Source organism: Spea bombifrons, chromosome 5, assembly GCF_027358695.1.
Source record: "Spea bombifrons isolate aSpeBom1 chromosome 5, aSpeBom1.2.pri, whole genome shotgun sequence".
In the NCBI taxonomy this organism is placed as follows: Eukaryota; Metazoa; Chordata; class Amphibia; order Anura; family Pelobatidae; genus Spea; species Spea bombifrons.
Genome location: NC_071091.1, coordinates 104033140 through 104053115, shown reverse-complemented (window position 1 = coordinate 104053115; position 19976 = coordinate 104033140). Strand labels below are relative to the sequence as shown.

The 19976-nt window shown below is 38.1% G+C and overlaps 1 protein-coding gene across 1 annotated transcript in view; it reads left to right on the top strand.

The window, feature by feature from the left end:
• KCNQ3 (potassium voltage-gated channel subfamily Q member 3) overlaps positions 1-19976 on the top strand; it is a 75399-nt gene that overhangs the window by 36373 nt on the left and 19050 nt on the right. Inside the window, exons 2-6 of the mRNA XM_053466266.1 lie at positions 12498-12588; positions 16092-16218; positions 16800-16975; positions 18219-18374; positions 18856-18966. Of these exons, the coding sequence (XP_053322241.1) occupies positions 12498-12588; positions 16092-16218; positions 16800-16975; positions 18219-18374; positions 18856-18966 (661 nt within the window). The remainder of the gene's footprint in view (positions 1-12497; positions 12589-16091; positions 16219-16799; positions 16976-18218; positions 18375-18855; positions 18967-19976) is intronic.

Here is a 19976-nt window from a genome sequence, read left to right as displayed (position 1 = left end):
TTACAGTGAGCTCTTACGTCGTAGTTAAAGTGATACTCCTCTAGCGATGTGATCTTGGCTATGGCCGCATTCTAGCACATTGGCCAGCTTCCATAATTGCTGATTGATTATTTCTCTCCTCTTGTGGCTTTTAAGCAAAATATACTTTCAGAAAGCGTGTTCCGAAGTCAACACAAGCTCAGCACTGTGTAAAATTTCGTTGACGTGGCACGATTTCTTATCATTGGCACGATGACCAAGTATATCCAACATTTTGTTTATAATCTGTTCCTATGTATTTAAACCTATCCAAGATATAATTTGGGATTACAGTGTTCAAAAAAGGAGAATCCCTCTTCTAAATGTTGTAAAGTGTCATTATTTAGAGAGAGACCACAAATGGCCATTTTCGTTAGTATTTTGCCAGTTTTACTTCATAAATCACTTTACTTTGCAATCATTGATATACTTAAAAAAAATCGTTTGTTTGGAAGGAAACAAAAAGAGGTTGTAGTGCTAAACAGATCACTAAATTATGATTTGTGTTAAGGTTTGTGTTAAGTGTTAAATACTGTCCTCCAAAGTGTCCCTGTTCTGTTTCACCAGTCCCTTTTGACACCCAAATCCCTCCGTCCCCCTTTCCTTCCCTGATATCCCCACTTTTCTAGGATCTCAGAATGCTTTCTGTGTACATACTATCTGCAAGATTTTTTTCTTTTTTTTTTTTTCTTTTAGAATTTTTTTTTTAACACAAACCATACTTACATACATACAAAATTAATTAAGATAGCTGGACAATAGTTTATTTTTGGCACAAAATACCCAATCCATAAATCAAATAAATATACAAAACTGTCAACATACGGAAGAAAAAACAAACAAAAGAAAAAACAATGAAAATTATACAACACTCATACTACTTGTATAAAGACAAATGGAGATTGAGTCGAGAAGATAAGGTGGGTCCCACCTAGGATTTACATTTCATAGTTTGAAATTTTTTTAAATGTCTCTATGGAGCCAACTTTCTAAAGATCAGTATAAACCACATTTCCTAAGTCTTCTTAAGTTAGTTAATTTATTGTACAAAGCGTACAGCATCAGTCGGCGACAGATGATAGTTACAGGATGATGGAACTTGAGTGCTGTAGGCACTTCTTGAAGCATTGGAAGAGAGAGTAGAGGATCAAAGTCTAGGTACCGGTGGAGGGTAGAGGTATCTATGTCATCTAACCATGGGTCTTTACGGTACTGTGACCGCCGCAGGAGAGGAGGATGTTGCTGGTACATGTCAAGGCAAGTTAAGGACAACAGCATGATCATGCCCTCGGGATATTGCCCATTAGGACTCCGGCGAGCGGGATGGGAGGAGCGGGAACCCAGGGACAGGCATAACCAATACCACTGGTCCTATGCACTGATAATGATACCTACACTCTGTCTCTTCAATGATCAGCTCTTCAAAACCCAAGGGAAAATCTGATATCCATGGCCTGTGTCCCCCCTGAGCATCTGTGTAAGAAACTCAAGTGTCTGCAAAGCACTTGATATGAAATGAAACATGCGCAGACTGGTAAACAATTTATTAGAAGAAACACAACTCATTACTCAAGTTACGTGTCAGGTGTTTTGTTAAGAAGGGCTACAAATTTAAGATCCTCTTTAAATTATCCCTATATGCAGGATAATCTTTTATAATTAAATTATAAGCTCTTAAACCCGCATATCTTAACATGTTTCGTATATTGTCAATTAAAATGTTATTGTTACTGGCTCCCTGCTGTACTAGCGCTACAGAAGGTCCTCTATCCCCAGCAGGTCATCTATGCCCTAGTGCCCCCCTCCCAGCCCATTCCAATTATACTTGCTCCGAAGCCCCCTTCATCCCTTGTGGTGCGGTGTGAGGGAAGTATATATGGTGGTCTAGACTGGGCCATATTTAACCGTGATGGGGCTTTGAAACCAACTCAATTTGGGCCCCATAAACACAATTATTTTATGTGTTTGAATGGACAGTAAATGACCATTTGATCACAAATACCAATAGTGTGCCGGCTTCTGCCGCTTTAATTATATTGAGGGATATTTTAATTAGTAACAAATAAATACAATGAAGCATTGCTGTTTATTGCGACCATCTCAAACAGGATTTACGTTATACCATCTCAAGAATATGTAATATATATTAATATGTATACTGCACTCACAAACGGGGCTTCCAAAAAAAAGACTCTCTCTCTCTCACCCTAAAGGAAGCACTCCCTGCCCACACGCAAGACGGGAAGTGTCTATGGAATTAATTATTGGAGGTGAGGGTGCATAATCTATTGTCAAGTACACTTGACTTTATGTGCATCTTATCTGCTTCTAATCGAACTCTAGGAACCTAGAAAACTCATCCTTATCCAGATGAGTGGCTGCAAGAGGGGCGAGGTTAGCTGAATGTAGAGGTGGGGCTGTGAGTTGGGCAGGGCTAACTCCAGACAGGATCTTAAGTGGGTGGAGAGTGGGTGTGGCCAATCACCACTCCTCTGCCCGGAGAATGTGGAACCTGCGCTGGAGACCAGGCAAAGCAGCACTTCACCTGGAGACTCTGGGTCAAACTCAGAGAGTTCTTTGTTATTCTCAGTTAAAATTCACTGTTTCTTGCCTTTAACTAAATTTGTAGTTTATTTAGGTCAAACTTTAGTTACCTAGTTTGTAGATTAAACTACAAAACATCTGATGTGCTATTTCTATTTTAAGCAGGATTTAAATAAAATCTTCCATATGGGAATGTTGATACATTTTGCAAAGAGATGGCTGTAAAGGCCATCTGTAAGATTGATTCGTGTAAATTCTGTTCTCCAGACCTACAAAAATAATTACACAAAATTAAATTTTATTTACAGAGCATAAGTATGTAGCACGCAGCCACACATATCCAGCCGCCGGCCCGCTCCTATGCCATGAGGCAGCCATTGGCCTTAAAGTGCCATGGATGCCTGGTAGACACCAGTCTGGTCCTGCCTATAACACATACTGGAACAGAAGGAGAAGAAGGTCCTGCTCTTGTGCACTTACAATCTTCAACACAATTTTTTAGATAAAATAAATTCATTAATGCTGTTAGATTATTTGTGTGTGTATTTTTTTTTACTCCCTCCATTGGATTTCCTCGTTAAATTAACTGGGTAAAAAAACACATTTCAAGGTCAAAATGGCAGAACACCTTAAATAATTTAGGGTGATTCCCTCGGTAGAGGAATTACTTACAACACATCAGTGCGTTCAGCCGTATTAAGACCGTGATGCAGCTAGACAAATGGGAAAAGAGCGTAACAGACCATCTTCTCCATTCCCCCCTTTGTGTTGCAATAGTTTCAATATACTATTTAACAACCAAAAACAATGATTAAAAGAATGCTGTTTTTTATACGCATGCACTCTTATTATAGTTTGTTTTATAGAACATCATACATAACAATTATCCATATTTATTCTGGGATTTTTCTTTAATGAGAATTTAATGTAAAATAAAATATTTACTTTGTCGTAACATGTCCTACGCAATGAATGATTTATCAAGTTCTATAAATAAAGGGAATTTCCTCCCTGTAGCCTTCTGTGTGCGTCATTCCGCTGAAGCAAAGTATATTTTTATGCATATTCTATGAAATCTTCAAATAAACGTAGGTAGACATATTATACCGTGTCATGATTTATTCAGCAAAAATAAAGCCAACATGGAGAAGCCATGTGTGAAAAACAAAAAAAAAAGTACACATTATAAATCAATAGCTTGTAGAACCACCTTCCAATAAATTTAAATAAGTGTTTTCTGCATGGCTTTATCAATCTCTCACATTGTTGTGGAGGAATTTTGGCCCACTCGTCTTTACAACATTGCTTCAGTTCATTGAGGTTTGGGGGCATTTGTTTATGCACAGCTCTCTTAAGGTCCCAAAAGGCATTTCTTTTGGGTTGAGGTCTGGACTTTGGGCCATTGCAACACCTTAATTTGTTTCTTTTTCAGCTATTCTGTTGTAGATTTGCTGGTGTACTTGGGGTCATTGTCCCGTTGTATGACCCAGTTTTGGCCAAGCTGTAGCTACTTTAGTATACAGAGGAGTTTATGGTCGACTCAATGACTACAAGGTTCCCAGGTCCTGTGGCTGCAAAACAAGCCCAAATTATCACCCCTACACCACCGTGCTTGACAGTTGGTATGAGGTGTTTGTGGTGATATGCTGTGTTTGGTTTTGTACTGTTGTGAACTTTAATGTTTAACATGCTAACTGAGCTCTGTAGAGTCTGGGATGTAACTCTTGGGTTTTTTGCAATTTCTCTGAGCATTGCATGGGGTAATGCTGGGTGAAGATTTGCAACTGTCTGGAATGTTTTCCACTTTTGAATAATCTTTCTCATTGTATGATGGAGTTTAAATTGTTTGGAAATGGCTTTATAACCCTCTCCAGATTGATGGGCAGCAACAAATGCTTGTCTAAGATCATTGCTGATGTCTTTCCTCCTTGGCATTGTGTTAACACACCTGAATGCTCGAGATCTGTAAACTGCTAAAACTTCGGCTTTTATAGAGGTGGTCACACTTGCTGATGATCAATTAATCAAGGACATTAGGTTAGAAGCACCTGTCTGCTACTTAGCAACTTAGTTCACGTGGAAGCAGTAAGGGTGTACTTTGTGGCTTCTCCATTTTGGCTTTATTTTGAATAAATCATGACACAATATAATATGTCATGTGTTGATGTTATATTTACATATTTTTAGACCTGCTAAGGAACAGATGGTTGTTATTATGCCCTGATGTGTAAAATCATAGAACTCAAAGGGGGGGGTATTTTATCTTTACTTGACTGTATATGTTCACCATAATCAGCATTATCAATATGAAAAAGGTGGGAACTAGGGTTTTCTAAGCAATCTCTTTCTGTAAATGTGTTTCGGGCCACGCAGTATGGTGCTCATCGAGTTCACTCTCTGCTAAACGTGTTTTGGACGCTTTATTACTGCACCACTTGGCTAAACGGAGCCAGCCTTCCCCTGGTAGATCGAATTAAGCTGCATTGTTTTGTAAAGCTTATTTATATTATTGCCCCAATAGTCTATCTACTCATAAATAGTTGTGAGTCTGATCATAATTGTTTTGTTTAACAGATTAAGGAGTTCTATTTGATGGGCTTCTTGAGTCACTTTAAATGATTATATCACATAGCAGAGTAATCAGAGACTCACGCTGTTTCGCTCAAAGTTGGCCTGATACAGCTGCTTTATTCCAAACCCCCTGTGATTTCCTTCTATGAGATAAAACTCACTCAGATACCAAGTACCCTGCTGTACAGATAATTCTTGAGAAGACTTTACTATAAATCCTTATTACACTTGGCAGATCTGAAGGACACTTTACCCAAAGACGTTTATTTAGAACTTCAGTTCAAGGGGAACTGTCACTGTCACAGCTATTAGCATAACACATTTCTTTAACACTACTTATACCCATCTATTGCCTAGTCCCAACATCTAAAATCGATCAGATCGGGCCCCCTTGTGTTGGGGACACGGCTAGTGGCTAGTAGTCAGAACCGCTTAAATACCCAAAGAGCCTTGTGGCACTAGAACATTGAAATGGGGCCATGTGGGAGCTGCAGTTGATTTAACAGCTCCCTCTGCCGTTTAGGAGTTCAGAAGATCCCCCCCTACCAGCCCATGATCCTCAACGACCACAAGAGCAGGGCAGCGAGGCAGCTATCCAGCACAGTACTTAAAAAAAGGGACTGCCACCTGAAACAACATTCTAATAAAATATAGAAAAAAAATGAAATAAAGTTAAAACTAATTGATCTAGTTCCCAGAAAAACTAAAACAAATACAACTATATAATAAAAAAAATTGTAATAAAAACATGGAAAAAAAAGGTATCCGAACACCTCACATTAGAAATATACATTAAAGAAAACCCTTTCCCGACCCCCAATCCAAAGTTCAAAAATAAGAATAAATTATGTAGTATATAAGGGGGCATTTTGCTCCCTGATATGATTAACAAAATAACCTATGCATGGAATATTCTACTCTAAAGATATTATTGAACATGAATCAGGGCTTTTTTCAGTGGGACCTTATTTGTGGTATTGATTTATTATTATTATTATCTTTTATCTATATAGTGCCAACAATTTACACAGCACTTAATACAATACATAAATTCAAGGGGTCTGACAAGACGAGAATTGACAGACTAAGACAAACCGATACATTAGGTGGAGAGAGCCCTTACAATACATATTATCGATAGTAATCTTAATAATAAACGACAGACCAAAAAAAAGTGCTATAAAGAGAAAGCACTAGCTGTTCTTCAAAAAACAATACATCCTTTTTGTGGTTACACTAAACATAGGAAAGGGGAATCCCGGTTGGACAAAGCGAAAAATGTCCAAAAAGCTCCGGTCACTTAGAGGGTAAACCCCTCTGTCATGAAGGGGTTAAAGTTAACTACGTAGAAGCTGAGATCGACATCATCCTGTGACTTGGCCAGCATTATCTAATCGAGTTATGTCCCTTCTGCTAAAACCCCCTTTACGAGGGCTACCAGAACCAATCAGCGAGAACCAGAAACTATTTTATTAGGATGAATAGACATGCAGATCCCGACAACAAAAAAATGAAGGTGACGGCTCCCGAGGTATAGACGTAATGTAGAAGTAATATATTGGTTTATTTAGTGTACTGAACTGTAAAATGTTGAATATGGGAAACATGACCGATCTACTGTTATGTAACAGATTGATTCCAATGTTATATCTCTGTGCTAAATATTTATGGATCTAGTATGCCTCGCAAAATTGTTGGCAATAAAAATTTCCAGTAAACGGTGCGTCGATCGATTATGTTATTGGATTACTTTCAAATGATGTCATCTATAAAGATTGGACTGATATCACGATTACCGTGATTGCTGTGGATTTTGTTATTTTGTATTATACCAAAAAAATAAAAAAAAGGACAACTAACTTTCTTACTGTTCAGTTTATGAGAATAGCGGCTTGAGTGCGGAGTGCTTGTACCATCACTACATCCTTTCTGTGGTTATTCCTTATGTTTTGGTGAACGGGCACTAGACAGAAGCGAGCACTAGTCTTGGAAAGCCAATTGTGGATTTGGGCATCAACGTGATTGGCCAGACCAGTCGGGATTCTAGGTTGCCAGCCTGCCAATGGTTATTGGCAGTAAGTCTTTAGTAAATAAACGCCGAGTACAGGAAGCACATGCTATCAATATTGGTTTAATATTTGATAAAGGATAATGCATTGTTCAGATGGACGATCTTGGCTGTGGGGATACCGTGCTGATGTCTCGGTGCCGAGGGATCTCCATGTATTCCTAACTCTGTTCCCTATATCCACTCATCCATCTGATGTTGGCGTTACTGAGTAACACTGTTTACTAAAAGAAACACAATGCGATGTACACCAGCCCGAACACCGCAGGACGCATCTCTTCTTATCCTGCCAACTGGAAAAACTCTATTGGCATAAGTTATTTTCTCTCTTTGCCATGTAAATGTTCACACTCCGCTATAAACAATGATATAGTGTCAACAATTTCAACTAATGAGCATGTCATGATGCTTCGCGTGCCATGTAACACAAACACATTATAACATGTAATGTGCCCTTTAATTTTGGTTGATTGGTGACCAAAGGAGAAAGAAACAATGCCCCAGGTTTCAGGTGACCAAATCTTTGGGTCCACATTCCGCATCCCCGGCAGGCTGGTGGCCGACAGTGCAACACACTCACTGAAGCGTGTGGCCAGCAGCTGCTTCCCTAATGTTTATGCTTTAAATGTTTTTTTGGATGGTATTCGCTGGGTATGGCGCCATATCCTTGCTTTATTTTTTTTCTAGCAGCAACCCGGGAATCTGAATTTTTATTCCTCTTATGCTTTTTAGGTTGTGCGCTCCTCTAGTTTGTATATTTGTTTGCTGTTCATATTGGCAGGTTGGGCAGCCAGGAGCCTCGTTAATGGTTATCCAGAAATGAGTCTAGAGTCTTATTTGGGTTGAAATGTCCCAATGGCTCTTCTGTGAGAAAAATTAGATAGCGCTCGCCAAACCTGGGGTACTTTGACGTAGTGTGGGGCTAAGCAATATTTGCCCATATGGTGTGAGGAGATCCCCAATAATTACGTTATCAGGTGGCCATTGGACTACAAGTGACTCCTTGACATGGCCAGTCCTGCGGTGATGGAAAATGTTTTTATGCAAAATAAATATATTATGAAAGCTACAGTTTTAGAAAACATACTGGAATTTACTAAAATATGGACCCTCTGGTGCTTGTCTCTGGCAGTCCTATCCTTCCAGAGATTAGCTTGCCCCAGGAGTAGTTAGGCTTTGGTGGGCGAGAAGGTTCCTCTGCTACCTTCCTTAATTCTGTGCCGGATTTATCGTCTAGTGTTTGATTTCATCTGGTCCCCTCATTCCCCCTTATTTATCGGGGGACGGTCCCTTTCCTTCCTCTTTGCTCGTTCTTCCGGTCTATCGTTGTCTTTTCAGTGTGAGACATTTTCTATAAATCAACTATGTTTTTTTAAATCATTGAATAGGAAAAAAATATTTTTTTTACGATAAATATATATAGAGATATTTTTAAAGTAATTTAAACATGGGAAGAATGTTGATCTCATTGACATCACAGGAATTAGGGAGGAATTAACATTTTTTACACTTGGATGGCTTGGTGGACAAATGTTTTACTTTCTTTGTCATTCTCTGCATTGATTTATTTATAAATGGCAGATGTGGTGGGACGAGTATTTAGGTTGAAGGGAAAGTGTTCTTTTGTAGTCTCTCTCACTGTGTCAATACGCGGACCTGCTCGGCGAGATCAAACGTTCTCAAGGATGCGGAATGTGATTCCATTACAAATGGCGTTCTGTACTGTGCTGATAACTTAAAAGAACATTAACATTCCCAAAATCCTAGTGATAGAACGCCGCCTATTTCTAAGCCTCCTAATTGGTGCTTTGTGTGGAGGGGATGGTATGATCAGCCCTGGACTGGCCATCTGGCACAATGGGCAATAGCGTGGTGGGTGGCAGCGCCTCAATCTCAGGGTAAAAGGGCAGATTCTCAGGGTCACACAGTCTAGAATTGACTCTATTCTACATCGCTGTGATTGTATCTAAGACTCCCAGTTGGTGCTTTTGCTACCAGTATGTTATGGTTGATATCCCTGCTTGAATGCAGGTGACTCAATTAAGCGCAATAACTAATGACAAGTCAAGGTTTCAAGAAGGACCGGCATTAGAGCCATTTGGTTAACACATCAGGTGATACATAGAATCTTCATGATTGGGTATTAAAGGGTTAATTTTTCAAGGGTCAGCTCATTAAGAAAGTTCCCAGGTAATGATGGACACTTGGGATCTATGTACTGCATACTGTCTCTGACAAATTATTGGGGGGGGGGCGATCTAGGAACCCACAATTTGAATTCACAACGTCTAACTTATTGGAATTTAAAATTATTATTTATATAGCGCCATCATATCCTGTGGCGCTGTACAATGCATAGATTACTTTAAGGTGCATTTTATCAACCAAACCCAATTTTTTTTATATTTCTTATTAAATAATGTTTAGAATGACTGAACATTTTGAATAATAAATACAGAGGTAAACAATCTCCTTCTGATTATTGCATTGAATACCAAAGGGATTAGAGTATAGAACTGACTTTCTGCGTAAAAGAGTTCTTGTTTTTCAACGTTATTCCACGGAAGATGAATAACTGAAGTCACATTATTTTATAGAATTTGATTTATTATTATTTGGTATTAAGAACTTAAATTTCAGACTTTCAAAATTGAGTTATCTGAAGCATATTTTGATGAAACCTTTTTTTTATTTGATGAATCAGAAATTCTTTTCCTTAGCGCAGATAATCCAACAGGGCACAAAAATCCATCTTTATGTGTATTAAAGAAATAGTTTTTTTTTTTTTTTTATAATTTAATGGAAAACTCAACTCTCTAAAATATTATCTATCGATATATATATATATATATATATATATATATAGAATTATATATATATATATATATATATATATATATATATATATAGTGTCACATGTGTTTTAAAACAGCAGGAAATGGCTTTATAAATTAAATTGTGTCTAGAAATGTTTTCTTAGAAATGCTTTACTCAGGTGCATAGATACCAACTAGATACCTAGTTGACCTATTCATATCCTCCAACAGCCATGGGTATAGAGGGACAGTCCTGATTTATGGGCACTCGGGTAGCTGCCCCACTGCAGGTGGTAGGGATCATGGGGCACTTGAGGAGATCAACGTTACAATAAATAGTATATCGCAATATTTTACAGCCGCCAAAAGTCACAACATAATGTCTATTGAAGAAATGTGGTAATAGATACATATTAAATAAATTCACTGATCGTCTCCTGATCTCGTTCCATGAAATATATTAGACACATTGTCAGAGCACCGTTTATTGGGGTGTGCCCTGGGGAGGAGAGGGGGTGGATCTTCATGATAGCCCCACCCTCCCCTTCTCCTCCTTTGAATGGATTCCTGTTTAGCATATGTCACACCCATTTTATCTTGAAATTTTTTTTTTAAATATATTTTTTTCAAGGTTGCCCAGCCATCCATGATCTTAAAAAAAATAATTATATATATATATATATATATATATATATATACCGGTATGGTATATATATATATATATACCGGTATGGTATATATATACTGCATATATTTATAAGAATCTATTTATCCATATATATATATAGATTGATCTATATATTTATAAATTTCAATTTCTATTTTTTTTTGCATTTAGTTTATATTTAATGTTTATTTAGTGGTTCTTTCCCATACATACGCTCATCCTGTATGCTAAAAAAAAAAAGTATTCTTGCTCATACCGGAATTTAGATTTTCAGACCTAAATTTTGTTTGGTTTGGCAGTAATTACTCAGGAATGACTTGTTTACAACATTATCTTCGTGACACCTGCCGTGCTGCTTACAGCAGTGTGCCAACTCTGGGAATGAACTAATTAATTACATGCAAGAAAGAAATTACTTGGGTACCGCAGGCTTTCTATGAGTGCTTCTTGTCTTGGTTGAGAGCGACATCTTCCAGCGTTTTCAAAAGGTATCCAAATTTAACCCCTTAAGGACAATGGGTGGTCCCTAAACCCATTGAAAACAACACATTTTGAGCTCATTAAGGGGTTAAAGGTGAGGTCATATTCTAGATTGCTTCTGTTAACATTAACCATGTTTTTGTATGCATATATTAAAAAGACACACAAAGCCAAAATGTTTTTTGGCAGAAGACCAACATGGCATGTCCAACCATGGCATGTCCAATCCCCAGAGAATAGAAGAAATTGATCCATTGTCAATAAGGAGAGCCCGAATCTAGGATCAGTAACCCAAAAGAACTTGGTCAGGAAAATGAAAACACTTTCAAAAAACCCAAATTGCCCTGGGGCATCTAAGGCTTAGTGTGGTAGGTTTTAAAAACAAGAATTAGGTGTGATGGCAGAGTGGGGGAGGCAGAGTGTGCGTCATTGTTGCCAACAGTCATGATTTGTTTACATTTACTGAACAAAGAGTAGTATCGCCATATCGACCATCGAGGGAAACATAGATTTCACATGTAGTAAAAACCTATTTATTCTAATGCTTTATCATTATTTTAAGTAGCCCCGCACCCCGAGAGTCCAGGTCAAAACTGTAAAGTGGCCCTATTGGTCGCACGGGGCATTCCCGGTTTAGACCTGGGTTATGTCGCTGTTAGTAAAAAGTCTTACCTCTTGCCTGCCTGTTATCGTTATTTTTTTCCAACCCAACTCCAGTTTTTTGTACTGTATCCAGATGCTTCTGTGCGCCGGGATCTGTCTCACGGCACAGAAGGTAGCAAGGAAAAGCTTGTGACTGACCACGATACTACATGGTGTACAGGGAGGGAACTCACTAATTTTGGCTCTATGGAGTATTAATCTAATTAGTTTGTCTACTTATTTTGCACCTGCTTCATTAGAACAAAATCTTGTCCCATAATACAGTATCACCCCGAAATAGGTTCAGAGTATGGTATTAATGGTCCAAATTAATTATTTCATGGACCATTCTTCAACAAACACAACCGTCTGCGTTTTAGGGATTATGTCATTGCCGCTGAACTTGGTTGCCTTTGTAATCTGTATTTATAATTCCTTCATACACTGCATACTTCATGAGTAGTGGGGAATATGGGCCCAGAAAAGGCAAATGGAGGAAGGGGTTAAAAATCCTTTTTTTTTTTTATACAAGTCACTGGCTATACGCACGATCCATCATTGTGAGGTGCGTTGAACGTCTCATTAGGTTTGATCGTAAATCAGAATATTATCGATGACGCGTAAACCTACCTTAATGCTGGAGAGCGGAACCAAAAGGTCTAAACAATATCTCTTTTCCAATGTTTTTCAGGTTCCTGATAGTCCTTGGATGTCTCATTCTAGCCATTCTAACGACCTTCAAAGAGTACGAGGATGTATCGGGAGATTGGTTACTACTACTAGTAAGTCTATAACAATCGAGTTCGCTGGATACATAATTATGTGCGTGGTAGTAATAGCCTATCATCTCACAGGTAGAGGTGGGTGAGAATCGTCACCCATGACCCCAAAAATGACAAAAATCCCTCTCAGAAAGAAAAAATGAGCTTCCATACAGTTTCCACAGCCATGTATGTCACAAAAAAGCTATGTTTTTGGGAATAAAGACACCACGCATGTCACAATAGCAGCTATCGGGAACTAGAGGTTTCTTGATGCCATCACAGGTGTCTCTTGACCTTTTAGGATTAATACAGAATTGGGCAGATTTTAAAGTTTCCATATTACCTCTTTTAGGTTCACATTTTCACTTTTTGACCCATTTTTATTGGTAAGAAATGTCATAACCACACGACACTGACCTATGCTTATAGTTAAGTGAATGCATAGAGAAGTTATGTCCCTAATTGTCCCAATTGTCCCTTAATCCTAAAATCAACCCTGACCTCTATCAAGCAGAGAGAATGTTACCATTCTGCTGGCTACGCAACTATTGTAACCTGGACTTCCCCTAATTTGTGGATTAAGACTGTGATCCCCCCCCCAAATATGCTGAATTTAACGCAATTGCAACTAAGTGCAGCATTACTACAGTATTTTTTCTAATAACGTTGAAAGTCTGAACTGTCCCCAAGTAATACATTTAATCATGGAAATGTATTTGTGCGTATTTTAGAGTGTAAGTGTGTGCGTAAGTATGTTAGAGTGTGTGTGAGTATGTTACCGTGTGTGTGTAAGTATGTTAGAGTGTGTGTGAGTATGTTACCGTGTATGTATGTTAGAGTGTGTGTGAGTATGTTACAGTGTATGTGTAAGTATGTTAGTGTGTGTAAGTATTGTAGAGTGTAAGTGTGTGCGTAAGTATGTTAGAGTGTGTGTGAGTATGTTACAGTGTATGTGTAAGTATGTTAGAGTGTGTGTGAGTATGTTACCGTGTATGTATGTTAGAGTGTGTGTGAGCATGTTACAGTGTATGTGTAAGTATGTTAGTGTGTGTAAGTATTGTAGAGTGTAAGTGTGTGCGTAAGTATGTTAGAGTGTGTGTGAGTATGTTACCGTGTGTGTGTAAGTATGTTAGAGTGTGTGTGAGTATGTTACCGTGTATGTATGTTAGAGTGTGTGTGAGTATGTTACAGTGTATGTGTAAGTATGTTAGTGTGTGTAAGTATTTTAGAGTGTGTGTGCGTAAGTATGTTAGAGTGTGTGTGAGTATGTTACAGTGTATGTGTAAGTATGTTAGTGTGTGTAAGTATGTGTGTAAATATTTTAGAGTGTGTGTGCGTAAGTATGTTAGAGTGTGTGTGAGTATGTTACAGTGTATGTATAAGTATTTTAGAGTGTGTGTGAGCATGTTACAGTGTATGTGTAAGTATGTTAGTGTGTGTAAGTATTGTAGAGTGTAAGTGTGTGCGTAAGTATGTTAGAGTGTGTGTGAGTATGTTACAGTGTATGTGTAAGTATGTTAGTGTGTGTAAGTGTGTAAGTATTTTAGAGTGTGTGTGCGTAAGTATGTTAGAGTGTGTGTGAGTATGTTACAGTGTATGTATAAGTATTTTAGAGTGTGTGAGCATGTTACAGTGTATGTGTAAGTATGTTAGTGTGTGTAAGTATGTGTGTAAGTATTTTAGAGTGTAAGTGTGTGTGTAAGTATGTTAGAGTGTGTGTGAGTATGTTACAGTGTATGTGTAAGTATGTTAGTGTGTTAGTGCATGTGTGTATAAGCTTGGGTCCCCCAACCGTACATCTCGCATGGGGTCTCTGCATTTTTTGCCACTGCCGTTGTCTCTCACAGAAAGATTTCTGTACATCTGTAAACAGGCTAGTCCACTTGTCATGTTTAGTCCACTGCATTGACACAAAACAAAAAGGAAAGGCCCGTTGTGGTGGCGTGACCCCTGTATCATGACGTGTTCAGTGGTCAGGAACAATGCTAATTGATTTGTATGGTTTTCTCAAGGTTCTGCAGAGGTTAGAGAAAAGACATCTTCCCTTAATTGCTTCTAAGAGTCGGAGACATACAAGGGGTTGTGGTTGTTTTCTGCTCCACTCAAAAATCCATGTGGATGCGCTGTGTAGTGGCGTTGAGTGGGCTTATAGAGGATGCTGCATACCCCACAACATTTCAGGTGTCAGCAACACGTGTTGTGGTTGGCGGCAGGAGGTGGCATCAGACCCAAATGTGAGCAGGGCCAGTCCCCAAAGCCTCCAACTCAACTTATCGGACTAGCCCCCGTGTGAAGCTAGCATCGTGAAGAGGCAAAGTAGGAGTAGTAGGAGCTGAAATGGAAGTCTGGGGAGAAGATTAGAGGAGTTCCCCATCCGGCCCATCCTTCCCAATACCCTAAAAAGCATGACAGTGAGGCGGCTACCAGGACAGCACCCAAAAATCAAAACCGCAAAAAATAAATAGATGGGCTTTTTTCACTATTATTGCACGTAGGAAAGGTACAAGTTCTTCTGATGTCCGATATGATCCTTCTACGTTTTGTAGGACTTGGTATGTAAACGCTTCGGTTGGGCTGGTCTGGTGCAATCTGTTTTAGTTTTTTTGTTTTAAAATTGAAATAGTATTAACCCAGTTGCAGAGGGAATCTGTTTACAATAGATGGTCATTTGCTTCATGGGTAATTATTTTCCATTCTGCTTAATGAACTTCTGAGTATCAATAAATCCTCCATTTCAAGATCAGATCATCATTAGATCTGACCTGATAATCTAGAATTTTCCAGTACTATCCAAACTGTTGTTAGGAAACTTGGTTGTCCCTATCTTATAATGTGCTGTTGAAATACATGATGTAATATAAGGAGGTTTTACTTTACTCACAGGGTGGTAGATAAGTTGAACAGTCTCCCAGCAGAAGTGGTAGATGCTAATACAGCGAGGGAATTTAAACATGCATGGGATAGACATATGGCTCCTGAATCTAAGACAACATCTATTGGTTAACAGAAATGTATTATATAAGTAATATAATTAAAAAGAATTGGTAATAATTAATTGGTATTATACCGAGTATACATTGAAACACAATGCTGCCATCTAGTGGTCATAATTATGTACTGCTTTGTGAATAACCAAAGGATGCCAAACATGGAAGAAGGGTATTTTAATGTTGACTTTATCCTTTCAAAGTGCTGTTGTTTCACTTAGAGAAAACATTAATTGCACTCTCCAGTATTTTAAAAAAAAATACACTGTAAATCTGTAATTTTCTTGTTTTCGCTGAAGGTTTAATCATTTAAAAACAACACAGAGATCTTTAAATAGCATTTTCAGTTTTTGTGGCAAAAAAACGATGAGTTCTTGTTTTTGTTTCACATGACAATTAAGTGCAGCAAAATTTTACTTAATTAAATAATTATTTCTGGAAAAGGTTTGGGCCCCATTGCACCTTAATACCCATTTAATTAACTTTGGGACAGAAATTTGTTTTTTTTGGTTATTCATTTTTTTTTTTCTTCAGGAAACCTTTGCCCTTGTCATTTTCGGAGCGGAGTTTGCCTTAAGGATCTGGGCTGCAGGCTGCTGCTGTCGCTACAAGGGTTGGAGAGGAAGGCTAAAATTTGCAAGAAAACCGCTGTGTTTGCTGGGTAGGGTCTCAATAATTCTGTCAGCTTGTTATAGTAACAATCAACAGCGAGTATAATCAAATAATCAAATCTTATATTTCACTACAATTACATTTCGCAGCATTAGACATTGTTTTTACATGACATGTATATTTTGTGGATTTCCATTGTGTCCATCAGAGGTGATCTTTATTCTGTTATCCCATTGTTCTTGGCAAAGGGTCACAATGTGTATTATGCAGGATTTAAAAGCTCTTTTTGCCCCCACTGACATCTCCTTCTGAAATGTCTATAACAATAAGTACATTTATAGTGAGTAATTGACCTAACTGCAGGCAACACCCCCGAGGACCCAGACCTGGACCCACCATTGGGCAAACCAGGCAAATGTCTGATAAGCTGTAGCCCAATGCTTATACTACCGCTTTGTACCAGGTTCTATGTCATTTACTTATTATCTACAGACATTTTTAGAGACTTTTCCCAGTTTTAACTTTAATGCTGTATTTCTAGAAAAAAAGATAAACATAAAACGTGAAAATGAAATTTGTGCCTGTAAGCTGAAACATTTCATTGTCACCTTTTTTAATTTTTTTTTTAAGATATGTTTGTGTTGATTGCCTCCATACCGGTGGTGGCCGTAGGAAAAAGTCAGGGAAATGTTTTGGCAACATCGCTGCGAAGTCTGCGGTTTCTTCAAATTCTCCGGATGCTTCGAATGGACAGGAGAGGAGGGACATGGAAACTTTTAGGATCGGCCATTTGTTCACATAGCAAGGTTAGTAATATAGACACAATCTTATGATAAAATAAGTGATGGAAGTATCCAGTGGGGCTCTAACCTATATGTGTTTGCAATTGGCATTTAGTAGCGAACACAAGTGACAAATGTTATAGATCAAAATGTTGGAAGATATGCGGACCACATACTTCTAGATTTTATATTTTCTGTTACTAGTTGTGTAAATCTAGTTGGGAAAATCACAGTGGAGTCCTATAATGCTAAGTCCAGAGGACTTTCTCAGTGTAACTTCTCTGCTTGCCCCAAAAGTCTGTGTACTCCCACAATATTTATAAGAGCCATCTATACCGCTAATGTAGTCCAGCAAACTCTATTGGGGATTGTTCAGACCTGATGTTAAGGTGAGATAAAAAATGTTATTTTTCTGTATCTGAAACTTCGGTGATGGCTGTCCAGTTGCCACCAAGATGAACCACAAGGCAAAAGAGCTCAAGATCTAGATTGTAAACTCGTTTGAGCAGGGCCCTCCTCTCTCTGTTATGTTATATGCTTCTTGTTATGTCCTGTGTACCCATTGTGCAGCGATATGGAATATGTTGGCGCTATATAAAACTATAAATAATAATAAGAGTTGCATATAGAACAGTGTTTGAGACCACGTTGTGGATATGTGTACTTACAGTGACACCTAGTGGTCATGTTTCTGATTGCGTGCTACATACATAATTTAGGCTAGTGCTGGCCGTCATTCAGTTCTGTACTGCTCTTGTGGGTGGAATTAGACTGATCTGCCGATGAAGATTTTTCCCGGCGCATGTGAGCTAAAATCTGAGACTCTCCTGAGCAGAAATGCCCTGCAGGGCAGGTTATTAAAATGCTATGTATTCTTGGAAGCACTAGTCACATGTCTCTTTGTATACATAGTCCCTGGCCACTATTTTATTTTGTCTCCAGAGCAGGTCTCGGCAAGCTGGAAACAAAAGTTGGCAGCCTGTCATTCCCACGGCTGTCTTTAGACATAAAAGGATCCGGGGCAAGCTGCTCCTGGGACCCTCACAATGCTTACTGGAGATAACCCATGGAAAAAATAATATTTTTCTCTGAGTATAAGATCCAGTGCTGTATACAGTAACCTACACTATTAACATTGTAGAAAACTTGGTTTTATTTTATTTAGTCCCAATAAGCCTAATTTATCTGCAGACATTTAAAGCAACGGACTCTCCTTAGACATAAAATAACAGATAATGTTTTCTGTGTGTTGCTGCATATATCCTAGGAGCTCATCACCGCCTGGTATATCGGCTTCCTGACATTAATTCTGTCGTCGTTTCTCGTCTACTTGGTTGAGAAGGACGACCCCGACGTAAATGAGCAGGGTGAGCCCAAACCCGAGGAATTTGAGACGTACGCCGACGCTTTATGGTGGGGATTGGTGAGTTGAATTTTTTACAGATATCTAATGCTGAAAATATTTTTTATCTGAATAGGAAGTAATCAGCCTAAGGTGCATAACTTTCTTACAGTACATAATAGAGTGATAAGTTTCCATGACTGAGGTTCCCTGGCCATTTTATTCATTAACATTGTGATGTAACTGCTTGCGACGTCCCGACGCACGTCTCGACGCACCAGGAGGCGCTTTCTCGCACTTTTGAATGCACCTTATCACCAGTAGCGGTTGCAGTAGTCATGGGAAGACAGGAGGTATAGTAAGGCAAGCATCATTGTATCCGCTTTAGTGTCTGTTTACGAAGGGAAGAGGCTTTCTGAAGTTAATGTATATAATTCCAGATGTCGGGGCGCACAGGCATTGCCAGAGGGCGTTCATGCGACCTTCACCATATCACTGAATCAGAACCCTCTTAAACCGCTTTGGACAGCTCAGAAACTTTGTTTCCATTGTGTTTCCACAGATCACACTCGCAACAATAGGCTATGGGGACAAAACCCCAAAGACATGGGAGGGCCGTCTGATTGCTGCTACCTTTTCCTTGATTGGGGTTTCATTTTTTGCACTTCCTGCTGTGAGTATTGATTCAGAAGGTCACAGTAATCTACGAGTCGATACTGAACCTTTAATAATGACAAAGTTATATGATATATATATATAAATTGAGTAACCTTACACGCAACATACATGCGTACTACGCCTAGGTGGATCATCTCATGCGATATATGTCCACAGACGGGACTAAAACATTGAGATATGATGTACAGCTGATAAATAAAATATAGCCATTCTAAAAATAAATCTTCTTATCTTCTTCGTTTATTGTATATATATATATATATATATATATATATATATATACACGTGTATATATATATATATATATACACGTATATATATATATATATATACACGTGTATATATATATATATATATATACATACATATATAAATATAATTATAAATATATATTGTTTTTCTTTAAAAAAGGAGAAACCTCTCATTTTATACAATGCTTCCTTGATCTTTAGTTGTTAGACCCCAAAATCCAAACAAAAAAGAATATATTGCACAGAAGTGCTACAGCTATTATAAGTTTTGTTATTTCTGAAATAACACATTTTGAAAGAAAAAAAGGTTTTCTAACATATATCTTTGTCCCTTAATTTATTCAAAGTAAAATATTTTGCATATATCAAGACAGAAATTAAAAATCACAAAAAAACAAATACAAATAAAGTATGATTTTATGTTTAGAAAAATAAATTATATTTTCACAAGTTTTTGGTTTTTAATGTATCTTACATCTGTAGCAGAAGCACACGGACAGCTGGCTCCTTAAAACAGAAACGCCAGAAACCTGTAATCACGCAGGGGATACAAAAAGAAAACACAGAAAGCAACATTAACGTCTCGAGAGAACTCATTGCGCAGATGGTGAATTATAATCAGGCAGAAAAAAATTATAATAAAAAATAGTATAAAATATTTAAATGGGACCTGTCATCCTCGCAGCTTTTAACATAACTTAATTCATAAAAAAGGCTCAGGAATATGTTTAAATTGGTTAAAAAATATGGATAA